Source organism: Sander lucioperca, chromosome 12 (genome assembly GCF_008315115.2).
Source record: "Sander lucioperca isolate FBNREF2018 chromosome 12, SLUC_FBN_1.2, whole genome shotgun sequence".
Lineage (NCBI taxonomy): Eukaryota > Metazoa > Chordata > Actinopteri > Perciformes > Percidae > Sander > Sander lucioperca.
Window position 1 is genome coordinate 25,081,076 of NC_050184.1, and position 18,697 is coordinate 25,099,772.

The window sequence follows — 18,697 nt, forward strand, 5'->3', positions numbered from 1 at the left end:
TTTAGATAGAGTAGAGATAGATGGTTCCATGAAATGTTTTGATAGCGTTTTAAAATCCTATAGCTTCACAAAATGTAAAACAAACAAGCACAAAACATTCAACAGGCAAAAAATGAACAGCTTCACTAAATACAACAAGTGTTTCACACAGTATAATTAAAAAGGAACAAATCCATCAGTCCAAAAAGTGAAGGAATATATTTTTAATTTTTAATTGTCAATTAAATTGGATTATGTAACAGTAAAAACATTGTCAGGAAATGGTACTGCTTTCTAATCACCTGGTCAAATGTTGGTGCAAGCAACGTCCGAAGTACGTCCAATTATTTATAATAATTATGAAAAACAAATAACTGACAGCATGGTAATTTATTCAAATGTAAAAAAAAAAAAAAAAAAAGTTTGTATTGAAAACCTTTGTCCGGCCTGTTGGTTGGTAGGTAGATGTAGGTGCTTGAAGGACAATATAGGGTTTTGTTGTTTTTGCTTCTTTTATCTGTAACTGAACTGTAACAAAATGCATCTACCAGCCCCTCTAAAGTGCACTAATTAACACGTTATAAGATAGACTTTATTAATCCCACACTGGGGAAATTTCCTTGTTACAGCAGCTCAAAAAAAAAAAAAAATCGCACATAAGAATAAGAAAAATTACACATTAAATAGAATAAAAAAAGAACTCACAGCCTCGTGCAGGGGGTGAGCGGTGTTGCCCATGATTGATGCCAGCTTGGCTAACTTCCTCCTCTCCCTCACCTTCTCTATGGTGTCCAGAGGGCAGGCCAGAACAGAGGTAGCCCTCTTCACCAGTCTGTTTAGTCTTTTCCTGTCCCTCTCTGGGCTCCCAGGTTCCCAGCAGACTACTGCATAAAAGATTGCAGACGCAACCTCAGTGTCATAAAAGGTTTTTAACAGGGTCCTGCACACACCAAAGAAACTTAGTCTCCTTAGCAGGTGGAGACAACTTTGGCCCTTTTTGTACAGGACGTCTGTGTTTTTGGACCAGTCCAGTTTATTGTTGAGGTGAACACCCAGGTATTTGTATGTCTCCACCATCTCGATATTGGCACCCTGGATGTTCACTGGTGAAGTCCGGGGCAGCCTCCTGCGAAAGTCAACCACCATCTCCTTTGTCTTGCTGGCGGTGATGTGAAGGTGGTTTGACACAAACCAGTTGACAAAATCACAGATGACCTCCCAGTATTCCTGGTTGTTCTCCTCTGATACCCGTCCAACAATGGCAGTATTATCAGAGAACTTCTGCATGTGACAGCTGCTTGTATTGTGCCTGAAGTCCGCAGGGTGAAGACGAAAGGAGCGAGCACTGTACCCTGTGGTGCTCATCACTACATCAGACACAGTCCTGGAGCCTCACAGACTGTGGTCGGTCAGTGAGGTAGTTGACGGTCCATGCAGACAGGTGGCAGTCAACTCCAGCTCCCAATAGCTTGTCCCAGAGCAGTGATGGTTGAATTGTATTGAAAGCATGGGGGAAATCCAAAAAAAAAAAAAAACATAACCCTCACAGTGCTCCCAGGTTTGACAATGATCTGTGTAATAGAAAGATGAGGGCATCCTCCACCCCTATGCCAGGTTGGTAAGCGAAATGCAGGGGGTCCAGCTTTGAGCTCACCAGGGTTCTTATGTGTTGAATGTAATTCTCTCCATGGTCTTCATCAGGTGAGAAGTTAAGGCTAACGATCTGAAGTGGTTGGGCTGCCTGCGCAGTTTTAGGTACTGGGACCACACAGGAAGTCTTCCACAGGACTGGAACGCGCTCCAGACTAAGGTTCAGGTTGAAGATGTGCAGGATGACCTCACTGAGCCTCTTCAAGCAGCCAGGAGCTGATTCCATCCGGGCCCAGGGCCTTTCTTGCCTTCTTTCTTTAGCTCCTTCTTCACTTGATTGACTGTCAGAGAGAGACTGCAGGAGGGAGTTGTAGGTGCTCCCTGGTGAGGAGGATGGGGGGAGGATTGTGAAACCTCCATTATAGGGGAATGGAATGCAGTGGAGAAGTGTGAGTTGAGGTAGGCTGATGTCTCAGAAGTCCTGAGGGGGGATGAGGGAGTCAGCAGTGGCCAGAGAGGGAAAGGCTGAGTCACTGATTATATCTAGTTTGTTTTGTCTGTACAAAAAGCAAAGGTTAACAACAATATGCCGTTTTACAGGGCGTCATGTGCCGGGCTATTTCTTAAATGGGACCAGTATCTTCCTAGAGATTGCCTTTGATTTCCTGGCAATGGCTCACCACAGAGTTACTGCTGGACAGAGGCAGGTTAAATCTTCTAGTATTTGTGCTCATAACAGAAACAGCATTGAAACATCTTATCTTATAAATGCCTGGTGGACATAAAGTCACTCTTAGGTTTATGGTGTTACGCTTTAAGGAAACAGAAATTACATTACATTGAAATTAAATTGGAGGAACAGTAACTAGACTAAAAAATGTATGTAAACATGTGGGCAGTCAGTACAAAGACAGCATAGTCTTCTTGCTGATGAAGATGAATCATCTAGAAAAAGTGTTTTCTAATTAATTCATAACAAATATACTTGGTAGGAGTGCTGTCCTATCTCTGATTGTATTAAGACACGGCTGTAGTTTTGCAGTGATGTGTGGCAGCCCCAGAGTCAGAAACAAGTCATCATGGCCAGTGATGAGATGCATTTTAGTCAGATTGCCGGACTCCAGGTTTACTCCATTTCTTCCATTCTGTAGGGATGAACAAAAATAATCTAGTTTAAATTAAAAACATCATATTAAGCTTCTGGCCTGATTGAGTGTTGTTTCTTTCTCTGCATTGTGTGCATTCTTTTCTCAATGTTCACTACGAAAAGAAGCAATTTATGGAGGTTGGAGGTTTGCAACTATGTTTTGCTACTGAAACTAGTGTAGACTGGCTTAAACCCGATACTGACCTGAGAGTTTCCAGTCTGCAGTGTGGACTCTCCAGGACGTCAGACAGCAACTTCACTCCTGATTCCTGAAGTTTGTTTTTACTCAGGTCCAGCTCTCTCAGATAGGATGGGTTGGACTTCAGAGCTGACACCAGAGACGGACAGCCTTCATCTGTGACCCGACAGCGTTTCAACCTGCAGAGATTAGAGGATTTTTATGGGGGTACTTTACCATTTTTGTGACATTTGGTACGACTGTTGTGTCAGTGAAGCATATCAGTCAATTTGTTCTATTCCCCTAAATTGTCCAGTTCTTTTCAAAAGTCATTTGATTTCCATAGCGCCATAACCACCTCTGCTGAAACAGGCTGTTGGGGTTTATTATCATCACCAGATGAATACATATAATCATGTAAAGCGAGATGTCAGGGAGTCTTTATTTAACACACACAAGCCACTCAGATGCTATTTATAATGTCAAAAGTTGAAGAAGCAGTGAGGAGTGTCGGTATCATGCACAAACAGCTTAAATAACATTTCTAACTGCAAAACCAATTATTTTTTATGTTCAAGTAGAGCTCCACACAGATGAAAAAGAGAATCCTTACATCAGAGTCTCAAGTCTACAGTGTGGACTCTCCAATCCAGCAGCCAGCAGCTTCACTCCTGAATCCTGTAGATCATTTTCACTGAGATCAAGCTCTCTGAGACTGGAGGGGTTGGTCATCAGAGTCGAAGCCAGAGAAGCACAGGAACTCTCTGACAACCAGCAGCCCCTCAATCTAAATAAAAGAATAAACCATGTAGTTATAGAATACATTATACCTGTGTTGAAATGCTGCTCGAACACATCAACAGGCTTTCATAACTAAAAAAATATATATAAATCAGAGCTGTGGATGGTTAAATGCTGAAGAATTTATAAAATCAAATGCTTAAAATTAAACTTGAGAACACAACAGGAATTCAAGTTCAAAACATCCTCCTGCAACAAGAAAAATCCGCTCTAAATTTCCATTACAATGCATGTTGTGCAGCCAAGCACTATTCAAACCCACAGAGCTGTATCTGAAATTATTCTCGAAATGCCAAAAGTTCATACATACAGTAAATCTGGCTGAATTTGGCCCAACAGCCACATTTTCTATTTGACGTACTGCTGCAGGGTCTAATTAATAAATATTCACTCAATATGAAAGTGTAGCTTCAATAAAGAAAGGTACAGGAAATTAAGAATTGTGAATTTGAAACTAAATAGGTATTAGTTATGTTGTGCTCTTGCTCCTGCCTCTTGCGCTCCTTGAAACGTCATCAGTAATTGTTAATTGCTCCCATTTCCTGATTATGATGCTGTTTTAAACAGTTGCAAATTGTTTCATCACAAAAAGCAAAAGCCCCAAAATTAACGCATTTCAATTTCATACTTCTTTATACTTCACTACTTTTCAAGGGAAATATTGTACTTTTCACTCCACTACGTTTCTTTGACAGATATAGTTACTAGTTACTTATAAAATGTGAAGTAGAATGATCATACTTTATAACATCATCTCCTTCCCAATAGTATATAAATAAAAGTTAAATGTGGCTCTACTTCGATGAGCTATGGCATTAAAATGCTACTTATACTCTTTATCACCAATACCAATCTACGGTCCCCTGTTCCTCACACCACGAGACATTTGAGGTTTTGGCTTCAACCCTTTGGAGACACTGTGGACACCTTTAAAACACAGCTCAAGACCTATCGGTTTAGACTTGATTTGTTTGTTCCTATGTTATTTTTATTTATACTTCATTATATTATTTTGCTTTCTTGTTGAGTTGAACATGACAGAGCTGCTCGGCTTAATCTAGTTCATGGCTGATGGGTTCCTCTGTTGCCTTTACGCTGTGCACCATGGTTACGTATTTCCATAGCAGCCTATGCCTTGTGGATTTGTTGTTGTGTGGGACACTGCGGCCCCACCTGATTTTATTTGCATCTAATAGAAACGGCATCATTCTGTCTTCTGAACTTAGTGACTTGAGAGTAAAGGTAATAATGCTGTTTATCCCTTGTTATTTTATGGTTTTTAATATGTACCTCAACAATGCTATGCACTATTCAATATGCTTTTCTATTAAGTAAAGAATAGGTTATGGCATTATGTTAGTGAATCACAATACTATTATTTTTATACTGATGTATCAAAATTATTGTCAGTGTAATACTGATTTAATATTCATGTTTATTGAAAACACGCTGACTGACCTAAGAGCTTCCAGTCCACAATGTGGACTCTCCAGTCCAGCGCACAGCAACTTGACTCCTGAATCCTGCAGATCGTTATTGCTTAGTTCCAACTCTTTCAGGCTGGAGGGGTTGGACTTGAAAGTGGAGGCCAAAGATGTACAGCAGTTCTCTGTAAGCCCACATCTATCAAGCCTGTAATTGTGGGATTCATATTAAAACAGTTGTTGGTAACCCTAGTTCAATGAGCATGGGCACAGTCTTGTCCAACAGGCTCTATACACTTGCCTACTCACTCCTGGGGAACAGCACAACTGGTCACCAGTCCCCTTTACTGCTGCCTTTATAAATGGCGGTCTTACCCCACCCTGGTAATAGATGACTAGTCACACTTTCAGGCAAGCACAGTTTGTAATATAGCAGATCTATTCAGTATCCACTAAGGCAGGCTAATACCTGGGAAAATTGATATGATGGTGTAGAAGAAACACATCTTGCTGGAACTACAATGGAATGCCTGTAACAGTCTGCAGAACTGAGTTGGAGGTTAGTAAGTACTACTATTTGTACTACTACTTGTACTAAAAGTAGAATACAAATTTGTATTGAACTGTTCAGCAAAAGTGTGGAAGCCTATAGAGCCTGTTAAGCAAAGAGAAATAGAACTTGTGCTTTCCTTTTATTCATTAAAAAATTGTTCAGTTGCCATCTGCTATAAGAACAAATATTTAATATACAAATATTTCCCTCACTAAAGACGTATGATCTACAGGAGTGAACTCACCTCAGACACTTCAGTCTACATTGAGGACTCTTGAGTGCAGGAGACAGCAGAGTTATTCCTAAATCCTTCACCTTGTTTTGACTCAGGTCTAGCTCGCTCATATGAGAAGGGTTGGACTTCATAGCTGAGGCCAGATGTGCACAGCAGGTCTCTGACAGCCTGCAGCAACGTAATCTAGATAAAATTATATAGTATAAAGAATGTTAACTATTGAAGCAAAAATGCTTGGATATAATTTCATTAAAAATATTGACTGTGTCATTAGAGCTGTATGACTGTGACCACAGTAGTCATTTAAACTTAATATCTACACAAAGTTAATAAAATTCTGTCTAACCTCAGAGTCTCCAGTCTACAATGTGGACTCTCAAGGCCAGTAGACAACAGCTTCACCCCCGAATCCTTAAGATAGTTGTTGTTACTTAGGTCAAGCTCTCTCAGGTTGGAGGAGGTGGACTTCAGCACTGATGCCAGAGAATCACAACAACCTTCTGACAAACTGCAGTTCTTCAATCTAAAAAAAGATAAAAACACTTATTCCATTTAGATCTATTCAGGTCTAAATATGTAGGTCAACATTGCTATGCTGTAATAGTGGGTGCTTGTGATGGTAGATTAACTTTGCTATTTTATTTATGGGGATGAACATTATATATACTTTATAAAAATGCATTTTAATCAAGTCATCAATTTGTTATATAATACAATTCCAGGCAGATACCCATAAGGCCCAAAATCCATAGAAACAAATATTGTTGCATTGCAGCTTTGAAGTGAAGAGCTGTCTGAAAGGTGGCTCACCTTAGTATCTTCAATCTGCAGTTTTGACTCCCCAATCCAACGGACAACCGCTTCACTCCTGAATCCAGCAGATAGTCATTTTCACTCAGGTCCAGCTCCCGCAGGTGGGAAGGGTTGGACATCAGAGCTGAGGTCAGAACTTCACAATGCCCCTCAGAGAGTCCACAGCCAGAGAGTCTGCAAACACATTTCATGTTAAGTCAGTATTAACCATATGGCAAAGGTACTGAGTAAAACATGAGCATAAAGGTTAGTTTACATGACAGATTCACATCTGGACTTACCGAGCGTCTCTGCAGTTTCTTACAGCTGGGAGCAATCTCCGTCTTCCATCACCTGTAGCATTGTACTTCTTCGGGTCCAACACCTCTAGAACATCTTCTGACATCTGCAGCATGTAGGCAAGAGCTGAGCAATGGGTCTTGGTGAGTTTCTTCTCGGATCTGTTGCCTGACTGCAGGAACTCTTGGATCTCCTGGTGCACCGAGTGGTCATTCATCTCCATCAAACAGTGGAAGACATTGATACTTCTGTCAGGCGAGATATCATAAGCATTCATCTTCTTCAGGTTGTTTATTGCACTCTGGATGCTTTCTGGACTGCTCGCTGTCCAGCCCAGCAGACCTCCTAAGAGACCACGGTTGGACTCCAGTAACAGGCCGTGAAGGAAGCGAACAAAGAGGTCCAGGTGGCCATTTACACTGTGAAGGGATTTTTCCACAACTCCACTGAGGAAGTTATCCAGACCTGGGTCACTGCTTTTTCTTTCCCAGTCTTCTCCCAAGAAAGTCGCCAGAACTTCGATGTTCTTGTTCAGGTAACAGTCGACCATGTAGACAGCAGCGAGAAACTCCTGAATACTTAAATGAACAAAGCAGTAAATAGTTTTCTGAAAAAGCACACGCTCTCTTTTGAAGATCTCTGTGCACAGTCCTGAGAAAACTAAGGCTTCTTCGACACCAAGACCACATCTCTCCAGGTCCTCTTGGTAGAAGATGATGTTCCCTTTTTCCAGATGTTCAAACGCAAGTCTCCCCAACTTCCGAAGGACTTCCCCATCAGTCTGCATCAGCTCCTGTTGGGTCATCTCATCTCCTTTATCGTACTTCTGTGTCTTTCTCTTGGACTGGACCAGCAGAAAGTGTGAGTACATCTCAGTCAGAGACTTGGGAAGCTCTTTTTTGTCTGTAATCAACATGTGCTCCAGAACTGTCGCAGTGATCCAACAGAAAACTGGGATGTGACACATAATGTAGAGGCTCCTGGATGACTTGATGTGTGAGAAGATTCTGCCAGACATTGAATCATCATTGAATCTTCTCCTGAAGTACTCCTCCTTCTGAGTGTCAGTGAATCCGCGTACTTCTGTTATCCTATCAACATATGAAGGAGGGATCTGACTGGCTGCTGCAGGTCTGGAAGTTATCCAAAGGACAGCCGAGGGAAGCAGATTCCCCTTGATGAGGTTTGTCAACAGCAAGTTGACTGATGATGTCTGTGTGACTTCAGACACAACCTCATTGTTCTGGAAATCCAACAAAAGTCTGCTTTCGTCCAGGCCGTCAAAGATGAACAAAACTTTACAGAGAGCAAGACTTTCTGCTGTGACCATGTGTAGTGTTGGATCAAAATCATGTAGCAGCCTGAGAAGACTGTACTGCTTCTCTTTGATCAAGTTCAGCTCCCGGAACGAAAGGGGAAACACAAAGCTGACATCTTGATTTTCCAGGCCTTCTGCCCAGTCGAGAATAAACTTCTGCACTAAGAAGGTTTTTCCGATGCCAGCAATGCCATTTGTCAGAACTATTCTGATTAATCTCTTTTGGCCAGGTAAGACCTTAAAGATGTTGTGACATTTGATTGGAGTGTCATTAAGGGTCTCCATTTTGGATGTCTCAAGTTGCCACACTTCATGTTGGATATTAATTCCTTCGCACTGTCCTTCAATGAGATACAGCTCAGTGTAGATCCTCGTTAGGCGGGTTTGAGGTCCTGCTTTAGCAGTTCCCTCTATTGCAAATTCAGATCTTCTTCTGTGACGATTCTTATGATTGTCCAAACCCTCCTGCCGACTGCCAGTAACTGAAAGATACACAATAAAAGAACCAATAAGGTTAAAGAAATATACTGCATCTCCTAAAAAAAAATCAGCAGTCAGTTTGGTCTTAACTTTGAGTTTAAAGTCAATACTAATTGCTACATATTAACTGGTTAGTTTAACACTGCATACAGGAAGGAGGTGGAGCATTTAACTTCGGGGTGCAGTTCACACAGTCTTTTCCTCAATGTGGAAAAAACAAAAGAGATGGTGATTGACTTTAGGAGGAGGGCTGGCTAGTCCTATCACATGCCGCTGACCATCGGTGGTGCCAATGTGGAGAAGGTAAACACCATCAAGTTCCTGGGGGTTCACTTAACAGATGACCTGACCTCCACCATCAATACTTTAGCCATCATCAAGTAAGCCCAGTAGCGGCTCCTACCCCCCTCCGGAAACTCAAAAAGGAAAGTCTCCCCACCCTATACCTCGCCACCTTCTACAAGGGCACCATTGAATCTGTCCTAACTTACGGCCTCACTTCCTGGTTCGGCAACTGCAAGGAATACGAGAGACAACGGTTGCACAGGATTGTGAAGACAGCCAGTTAAGTTATTGGTGCACCCCTTCCCTTCCTGCTGGAGCTGTTTTATCAACGATGCGTTCGCAGAGCCACCAGCATGATACGGGACCCTCATAACCCTTCCCACAGCCTGTTCTCCCTCCTGCCATCGGAAAGCATCAGCACCAGATCCAGCAGGGTGCTAAATAGCTTCTTTCCACAGGCAGTGAGGATTGTAAATTGACTGTACCCTCTGCCAATGCCCCCCCACCACACCACCCAGGGCCATAATCTGAACTAAAAGGACTGTACTAAATGAACATCGCCACTTACTTAACACATATTCTGTGTTGAGCACCATAACACTTTAACGCACTGTGCTCCTAACTACATACTACAGCACTTTAACACACTGTACCGCCAACTGTTTTAACTGTTTTTAAATGTTTTTTATATTTTAGTCTATGTATTCTTACATATGTATGTATGTAAATTGTGATTGTTGTCTTGTCCTGTTGCACTGCAAGTGGCTGGTGGAGAACTGTCTTTTCATTTTCTTCATTTACTGTATGTAAGTACACAAGGAACTATGACAAATAAATTAATCTGAATCTGAACACGGGTTTGTCCGTTACCTCATTAATAATCTAATGATCATTTATCGCTTCTGTTCTCTTTGATATTTTTTGAGGTGAGGGTAACTGTATCAACCAAACTCCTGGGGGAAAAAACTCTGCTTTAGAAACCCTATATACTTACTTGGTTCAGTGCTGCTTTGACCGGGTGTCTGAAGTTCAGGACTTTTTCTGGATCTTTTTCCACATTGGGGACAGGGGGGGTCTCCTGTTGATTCACATCGTTCCAGGTATGACGCAGTGCATTCCCTGCAGAAGTAGTGTCCACAGGTGGTAGACCGTGGCTCCCTCAGGACGTCCTGACAGAAAGCGCAGCATGCCAGCTGCTCCTCGATAACACCACTCGCCTTTTTTCTATCCCTGTGAAGATGAAGGCATTTGCTTTTCAACTCAAAATCTTCTCTCTACTTTATTTACTTTAATACTGCATAGATGGTCAAATAGCACAATATGCAGACAGTGCATGTAATGATTCTTCTGTTAGTCTCTCACTAGTCACAGTTCATCAACACTTTACCATGTCAACCATCATCGATAAATGTAGTTATGGCAAGCATTGATAAAGGAGCATTTTGTCTTGCTTGTGTCTTAATTTTCTTGCTGGTGCTCTGCTCAGTAAAAACAGTATTCAGTATAACCTGAGTGGACTCAGTCTTTTAAATATCCACTTATAGTACCAGCTAGCCACAGCAAATGTAGTGTCTAAGTTACCTTGGAGAGAAGTAACAGATGTTGGGACAGGAGAAAGAAAGTGATGATGCAATCATACACCTTTTCTTTTATGTCTGAGCCATAATGGAAAATGGCTGCACGATTATGGCCAAAATGATGATCACGATTATTTTGATCAATATTGAGATCACGATTAATTATCACGATTATTTGTTGATTTTAACCAAAACAAATGTTATTGTCACATAGGCTAATTATAACTGCTTTCACATCCATATTGTGCTACATTCCTGCCAATACATCCATATTGTGCCTCCATAGTGTGCTACATTCCTCCTTTGTTGAAAGATACTATGAAGGAGTATGCCATTTCAGCTGTTGTGTGACCGGTTTCCACACACGCACGCATTTTAAATATCGCTCGATCACGTGAATTTGATCGTGGGAAGCCAAAATCGTGATTGTGATTAAAATTCGATTAATTGTTCAGCCCTAGTTGCAGTAGTAGGTGCTTTCAAAATTAGTGATGTGTTAATGTTTAGCTCAAATTGAGATTGTTATTGAAAATTGTTAAAAAGACAATGATGCAATACTGCATTCACAACAGGGTTTCCCCTGCTTAGGGCCATCTACAGTATGATGCAACATAAGTGTGTCAAAAATTAGGGAAAATTCCAGTTTTCAGCACCACTACTGAAAATGTGCTGTTAGTCTCGTTTGCTGTTACAGGTCATTTATGATCATCAGATGGAACATTACACAGTTTCATAAACATGTTAAAGTTACATATAGTCTCTTTAACAACCAACTAAAAAATCTCCACAGCAAGACCTATGGCCAGCCTGTATGGGCATGTATCACCAACGGAATTTAAATCATGCTGCTGTGTGTTAGAGCAGGCTCTACTAGACACTTGTCAAGAGTGCCTTGCATGCCAGAACACAACAGTTCTTAGTCAGTTGTTGACTAAGAACTTTGCAGGTGTACGCTGAACAATTTAAAAATGGAGAAAGATTTTTTTTGTCAGAGAAGCCATAAAAAGTGACAACAAATGGAAGGTTGCATTTTTTATATAGTTCTTCTGAGTAATGTTTTCATTATTTTTAAAAAGTGTGTTATCTAGGTAACTATCAAGATAATGAAAACAATTACAGTATAATCTTTGGGCAAGTGTGTTCACCATTCTTGTTAATTAAACATTTCACTGCCTCATCTGCATTGAGATTCTATGTCAATACTCCTCTCGTCCCATGTTTAAGCCATACACTCCGCATTGGGCACAAAAATGTCCAACAAATATTGGCAAGTTTTGCAACGCATATTTCAAGGTCAGGAAAATACCAGCAAATTGATTTCCTTAGTAGTTATTTACTACCATGAAAATACATCAAATGTTCAATAACAAATATGTGACAAAGAAATGTTCTTGCATTTAAACAATCATCTGACTCTCATACCTCTGCTCACCTGGGACACAATCCATACTGGAAATCTGATTTGTTCTACACATGACATGCGTAGATGGTTGAGGTTGGGCATTGACCTTGAATGGTTAGGGTAAGGACTCAGGAGGATAGCTCATTGGTCAGGGGATAGGACCTGAACAAATTGGGTCCCAGTACGGATCAGGCGGTGACAGGTGTAAAACGGTTTGCAACAGGCTTCGAGGTATGTTTTCTCTTGTTGCGTAGGTGTGTCGGTTACCCAATCAGCAGTGACATGTATGAAGCCTGCTGTATTAAAATGGCAGTGCGCTTGCGTAACCCAACAGGGTGTTCAACACATCACTGTTTCTGTTTAAATAAACGCTTTGCTACGTTTTCTCGGTGCTGAATGGGCCCGTTTTCACTTTCCCTCATCAGCCTTGCATTAACCCCTTTCCTGCCTTTCCAATCCCCTGATGGTTCGCCAACAGCTAGTTTATATTGCAGTACATGCTCTTGAAATGTTTTTTTTTAATAAAAAAATAACATTCAGTTTGCTTATTTTATTATAATAAAAAATCCTTAATATCAAGAATTGTTTATTTAAAAGAAATGGTTTGTAGGTGAGTGGGACATGAAACATGTTTTTCTTCCAAAGGCGGGCATGACAAAAAAAAGTAAAGAATAAGGAAAACTCTTACTTTGTGTCCAATAGTCCAGGTTCATTACTGAAGGCAAGAGGAATATCTTTGGAGTGGTCACTCTTCAGAGACAGACAGCTGGATACTGGAGACTCTGCTCTGCCCTCCTCATCCTTCCCACAAACACTCATCTCTGGTCTAACAGAAAAGTCAGTAACACAAGCTCACATTAGACACTGAAATCAGTGTGTTTTACCACAGGATGCTTTTGTAGATGATCACCCATTTGGCTACATTTTGGACTAACTTGCTGCATACAATGGCTTTCTAATGAGAACAGATTTAGTGTACATCCATAACTGTTGTCACCAGCCAGTTAAATGTCCAGAGGCCCCTATCCTTATTATAGTATTCATTAGACTAAATGAAATTGGTAACACCAGACAATATCTCTTGCTCGTGTTGTGTTACATATTCTTTAAATATCTTTGGGTTTTGGTTGGTAGAATAATTCAACCTATCTAAATAGATCACGTTGGGCTGGGCATTTTATAGACAGAAAGCTTGATTGATTAATTGAGAAAATAATCAACAGATTTATGGATAATGAAAATAATTGTTTGCAGCAGCCCTACTCTTTTCAGGTTTTATGCAGGTACATCTATAAGTATATGTTCACGTTGTTAATGTAATGAGCAGTCTGATCTGGAAACACCACGATGTTTATAGCCATTATTATATAAATACAGGTCTGTCCTTCTGTTCTAAATGTGAAGGTGTAACAGCAGCTAGTTTATATTGCAGAATATGGCAGCCCTTGAAATGTTTTTCAATAAAAAAATAACATTCTGTTTGGCTTTTATTATAAAAACAATCCTTAATATCAAGAATTGTTTATTTAAAAGAAATGGTTTGCAGGTGAGTGGGGCATGAAACATTTTTCTTCCAAAGGGGGGCATGACAAAAAAAAAAAGTTAAGAATAAGGAAAACTCTTACTTTGTGTCCAATAGTTCATTACTGAAGGCAAGAGGAATATCTTTGGAGTGGTCACTTTTCAGAGACAGACAGCTGGATACTGGAGACTCTGCTCTGCCCTCCTCATCCTTCCCACAAACACTCATCTCTGGTGCAATTAGTCTCGCATTGCCAGACTTTACTCCTCAACGAAAGAAAAGAATAGTTTCCGTCTTACTGTAATGCACTGAAGACGGTGACGTCATCGCTTGTCACTATGAACTGAAACAGTGAACTGAAACTTTCCTATATTAATAATAACCATTGACTGTTATGATAATAACAAATCAGCTGTGCTACTATAATACGTATTACGTAGCCTATGTATTATTAAGAAGCTCAATGTTGGAAATGTTACTTATTTCGTAAAGCCTGATAAATAGTCTAAAGTCTCAGCCAGCTACCTCATTAAAGAAAGTTTGAATCACTTTTCAACTAAGACAGACTAATTTTACGCATTACATACCCCATTACATCTTACATTAATACACATTAATTTAACCTCTCGTTCGGAGACGATTAGACCATACAATTTAGCAGAGCAGATCTATCATAAATTCAAGCCACCCTCGCCCATTTACCTACCTCATTGGCCAAGGACTTTAAATCCGTTCACTTTCATCATCCATCCATTATCTACGCGCTTGTTAAGCCTACTGAACATGCATAGCCATCTCACTTAACCGTTAAGTTTAGCTCGTATACTTCCTTGAAGAACGAACGTAGGCTACAACCGCATTTCCGCGGTCAAATATTAGACTGCAACCGTATTCTGATATTTACGGTAAATGAAGCGGGACTGGGAAGAGGGGAAGACTCTTACAGTTTTTTCCAGTTGCTAAAACTATTTTGCAAACTAGGCTGGTTTTATCAAAATACTTAACACAATTCACAAAACCTCACACCCAAACTGCAAAATACCTCATATATCCTGCTAAATGATGCACTGCAACCAAAACTACATATAGCATTATCAAAATCAAACTTTTGCACCAAATGGCACACACTTCATTCATATTACCAGATTCTTGTCTAACCAACTACACACTGTTGGGCATAATGAGAAGCACTCTCATCTTTAGTATGCTTTGCCATAATACTAAAATAGTTCAAATTGTAGAAAATTCTTCAGATTGTTCACATGCACAAAAATATTTGCAGATAGGCCTACACACACATGCCCATGAAACATTTTTATTTTTTTTTATTTTTCACCAAACAAGTCAGTGCAACATATGTACAGCAGATATATTTACATTGGACTGAACAAAAATATGCTCACAAAACACAGTAAACTGAAAAAGAAAATTGCAAAAAAAATGTGCAGAAAAAATATATAGAAAAAAAGAGGTGCTCACCTGTGGTCTTTTCATAGTGCTTACTTCCTGATTGAAGTGGTAACAATACCATTGAGGTGTTTGGCCAGGTGGCACATGTATCCGCCAATTAGCTCATGTAGTGTCATTTTGAATGGCAGAGTTTTGAAATGGCAAACATGTGACTTTATGTCAGATTGTTGTATGTTATGCAGAGAACCGTGTTCAGTGCATTTAAAAAGTGCCATTTTGAATTGCAAAATGTGTGTAAAGCAGAAAATGTGTTTAGACTTTTGGAGACTTGAGAAGAGGTTTTGCTCTCTGTGTGTCAGTTTAAATAATTGTGCTATGCATGTCATTTTAGTGTGTTAGCTATTGGAAAAAACTGGAATGTATGTGAACGAGCCAGACTGCCGCAGCACTGTGGAGATATGGTCTGGCAATGCAAGTCTAAGGTGTACCATAGACTGTATGGTACATTTGGAATAATTTATTTCACTGCATTTTATTTTATACCTATATAGTGTATTTATCTTGTTAATTAAAATGTATCAAATATATATATTTTCATTTTCAGAGTTAGATGAAAACTAATTTAATTAAAAGTTAACGTTTTTTTATTAAAATTGCTGTCTTTTTGCAGCACCTGCAAATGAAAAATGAAGTCATGTTGGAAGATTGACACGAATGTCTTTTCTGTTATTTAAGCTATAGGCAGGAGTCCAGGCCAATCGTTTTCTGTAGACTATATTGCTACTGAGTAGGCTACTCCATGGATGGAAGTACTCCCATAGTGATCCAGCAAGTGATGAACTCGTCAAAAGTCGCCAACAAGCATCAACCTCACGCCTTGACCTTTCATTTACCGTAAAGGTGAGAATACGAGCGCGGTCTAATTTTAGGGGCTTTTGGTGAGAGGCGGAAATGTGACCCGGAAACTGTGACTCTATTACTTTCATCATCCAGTTTCTTACAGTATTTCGCAATTGTTTACACTATGGAATTCTGGTTCTTGAGACACAATGACCACAATCTATCTAATGTGGGCTACCAACACTTTAAACCAATTCTGCTTATTATTATCCTGCTTTACACTGTATTGCAGTTCTAAACCACGTTTATTTTTTTTAAAAACACAACACACAATTCTTTACATTTGGCACGATCTTTTGAAATAACATCACTTGTGTTCTCATGCAACACTGCTGTTCAAATGTTGGCCTGCACACGGACTTTCTTGAGGATTCAGCTTTTACCATCTTATATCGTTTAATCTTATTTATGTTTACAATCTGTATGTCAACTTTTTACAGTGGCTGACTGTGAGGCAGGTGAGTGTGAGGCCGCAGGAGAATGACCCACGTGCAATCTGTACTGTAGGAAGGTTTAATGTTTTACATGTTTTAATGACCAGTTGAAGATACAAATAAGCTTACTGCAGACACAATTAGGTTGACAGACAGGCATGCAGGTGCAGGTATGGGTAGGCAGGTAAGCAGACAGGGGGGAGATGGGCGCGGAAGGTAAGGGGAATGAAGTGATTGCAGGGCGAATGGAAGTGTCAAGATCTGCGATGAAAGGAGAAAAGTCTGAGAGCATCTGGTGGACGGGTAAAGAATAACGCTGAATGAATACACACAACAAAGCGGACACTGCCTATCTTTGCCAGGAGTTTTAAAAAAATGTATAACTTTGTTTTAGATGATCATGTTTTGTAGGCTATGTAAAATCATAACTTGTAACTAAAGCTAAAAGTAGCCTAGAATATTTCCCTCTGAAATGTAGTGAAGTAAATGTATAAAGTAGCATGAAATTTAAAGTAAATGTTCTTTCAACACTGAAAATGACATTGTACTTTTAAGACATTCAGTAATGTAAATTGAATAAGAGAGGCTGAAAGCGAAAACAGCTTGTGCTTGTTCAGTTGGAAAATAAAATTATCTCAGTTGTGCCCTCCTGTAATAACACTTGTTCAACAGCAGAGGGAGTCATACACTCATGGTTTCCCAAGCAACAGGATGTCCTATCACTGTGCGCAACTCTTTTCTAGATAACTTATAATTTTGGTACAAAATATTTTTTATTGCTTCAAATTGTATAAGAATATAGGACACGTATTTGTCACAATATTAAGAACTTTAAAAAGAATAAGTGGGTTTCTGACAGAAAGGTAACTTGTTCTACTGGGATTTCATTTCTTCATCCATTCTTTATTTAATTATATTACTATATATTTAATCACTAAATATTTTTTTTAACTTCTGTGATCTATAGCCTAAGTTAGATATTACATATTTTAATCTAGATTGATATTCTTTAAAAAAAAAAAAAAAAAAAAAAAAAAGTATATATCTGATATACTGAGTCATTTTGTTTTCTGCACAATTGATTGATAAAAACATGGGATGAGCACATGTTATTCAATCAGGAAGGTTATCTTACAGGATGTATGCAGAAGCACACCACACTGATGCACTGTGGGCACACACACACACATACACACACACACACACACACACACACACTCTTCCACTTCCTGTGGCACTGTGGCAGGCAGGGAATATCCACCACACACACTCACACTGTGGTGCCGGCAGGACCAAGGCCAACTGCCTGCTAGTATTTTTATAATCTTCATCCTCCCTGACCTGTTGCTCCCCTCCTGGCGCCAGTGGTCTCAGCCGTCCCCCTGCGATGCCTCAACCTTACACACACACTTGCAAACACACATGCTCCTGTACACTCAGCAGCCCCTCCATGGATAATTGAGACCAGCTGTTGCAAGGTGCCTCTTCCCTCAACCCTGCACCCCTGCTGCACTTGCCTTTCTGGCAGAAAGATATCTCAAAGCCCCTCTCCCTCCCTTTTCTTTCTCTCTCCTGACTCACATCCTCTTGTTCCCACATGCCTCTGAGTGTGCTTGCCTCTTCCCATCAGTTGTGTTGATTGATTGAATTGTTTGTTTTTGTTTTTTTGTTTTTCTCTTTATATATCGCTTGTTAATAATACCTCATACAAAATGCAAATTAATTGTGTAATTGCAAGAATGCACTGGAATTTAAGCGTTCTGCTTGCCTTCGTAATCTTTATCACAGGCCCAAAACACACTAGACACCTTAAAATAATCATAATCAACTGTACTTAAAAGACGTTAACGACCCATTTAACAAGTGATTTGTGCAGATTACAGTGATAGTAGACAAGCACATTGCATTCAGATTTTAATTGATTTTTTAATTGATTACTAGTTTAATTTCAGATTTGTCAAGATTGCAGGTATCAAAGTAGTCTGAGCCTCAGCTGCAATGAAAATGAATCCCCTTCAGACTACCTGATTTTGACAGTTGATCATTAAGGCCAAATTAAGTTTAATATTAGGCATTCAGTTAGACACAGACAGAAAGTCAATTAGCAACTAATTTGAATCAATGATGGTACCTGTTTAAGACACTCAAGCCAAAGTACAAAACATACCCGGGTTCTCAATTGTGTGGATTTGTAACCGTTTATTGTCCTATCTGATAGTTGATTGATAGTCATGGGGTTTTAAATTGTTGGTTTATGCTTTAGAAAATCAAGTTTCTTTTATTAAGTTCTGCCAAACATTTACAGTTTTGCCGGTTGCTTACACACTGAAATCAAAAGTATTACACAATTATCAAAACCTAACAAGGAGC

General features: G+C 39.8%; 2 protein-coding genes across 5 annotated transcripts; both read right to left on the reverse strand.

Annotated features, from left to right (window-relative positions):
- Nucleotides 1-196: 196 nt before the first annotated feature.
- Nucleotides 197-1,598, reverse strand: LOC116062024. The gene is made up of 2 exons (XM_031316465.2): nucleotides 1,379-1,598; nucleotides 197-1,342 (listed from the first exon to the last, which is right to left on the reverse strand). The coding sequence occupies exons 1-2, from the start codon at nucleotides 1,573-1,575 to the stop codon at nucleotides 652-654; spliced, it is 888 nt and encodes a 295-aa protein (XP_031172325.2). The 5' UTR covers nucleotides 1,576-1,598; the 3' UTR covers nucleotides 197-651.
- LOC116062022 (NACHT, LRR and PYD domains-containing protein 12-like) lies at nucleotides 231-14,454 on the reverse strand. Of its 4 annotated transcripts, none has more exons than XM_036008561.1 (12): nucleotides 14,290-14,454; nucleotides 13,687-13,846; nucleotides 12,750-12,887; nucleotides 10,077-10,312; nucleotides 7,002-8,799; nucleotides 6,718-6,894; nucleotides 6,254-6,430; nucleotides 5,917-6,090; nucleotides 5,154-5,327; nucleotides 3,508-3,681; nucleotides 2,921-3,094; nucleotides 231-2,714 (listed from the first exon to the last, which is right to left on the reverse strand). In XM_036008561.1, the coding sequence occupies exons 2-12, from the start codon at nucleotides 13,809-13,811 to the stop codon at nucleotides 2,696-2,698; spliced, it is 3,366 nt and encodes a 1,121-aa protein (XP_035864454.1). In that variant the 5' UTR covers nucleotides 13,812-13,846; nucleotides 14,290-14,454; the 3' UTR covers nucleotides 231-2,695. The 4 variants fall into 4 exon arrangements, with proteins under 4 accessions (XP_035864454.1, XP_035864452.1, XP_035864451.1 ...); XM_036008559.1 differs by having other exon boundaries at nucleotides 13,687-13,849; nucleotides 14,290-14,453; XM_036008558.1 differs by having other exon boundaries at nucleotides 13,687-13,926; nucleotides 14,290-14,453.
- Nucleotides 14,455-18,697: the final 4,243 nt, after the last annotated feature.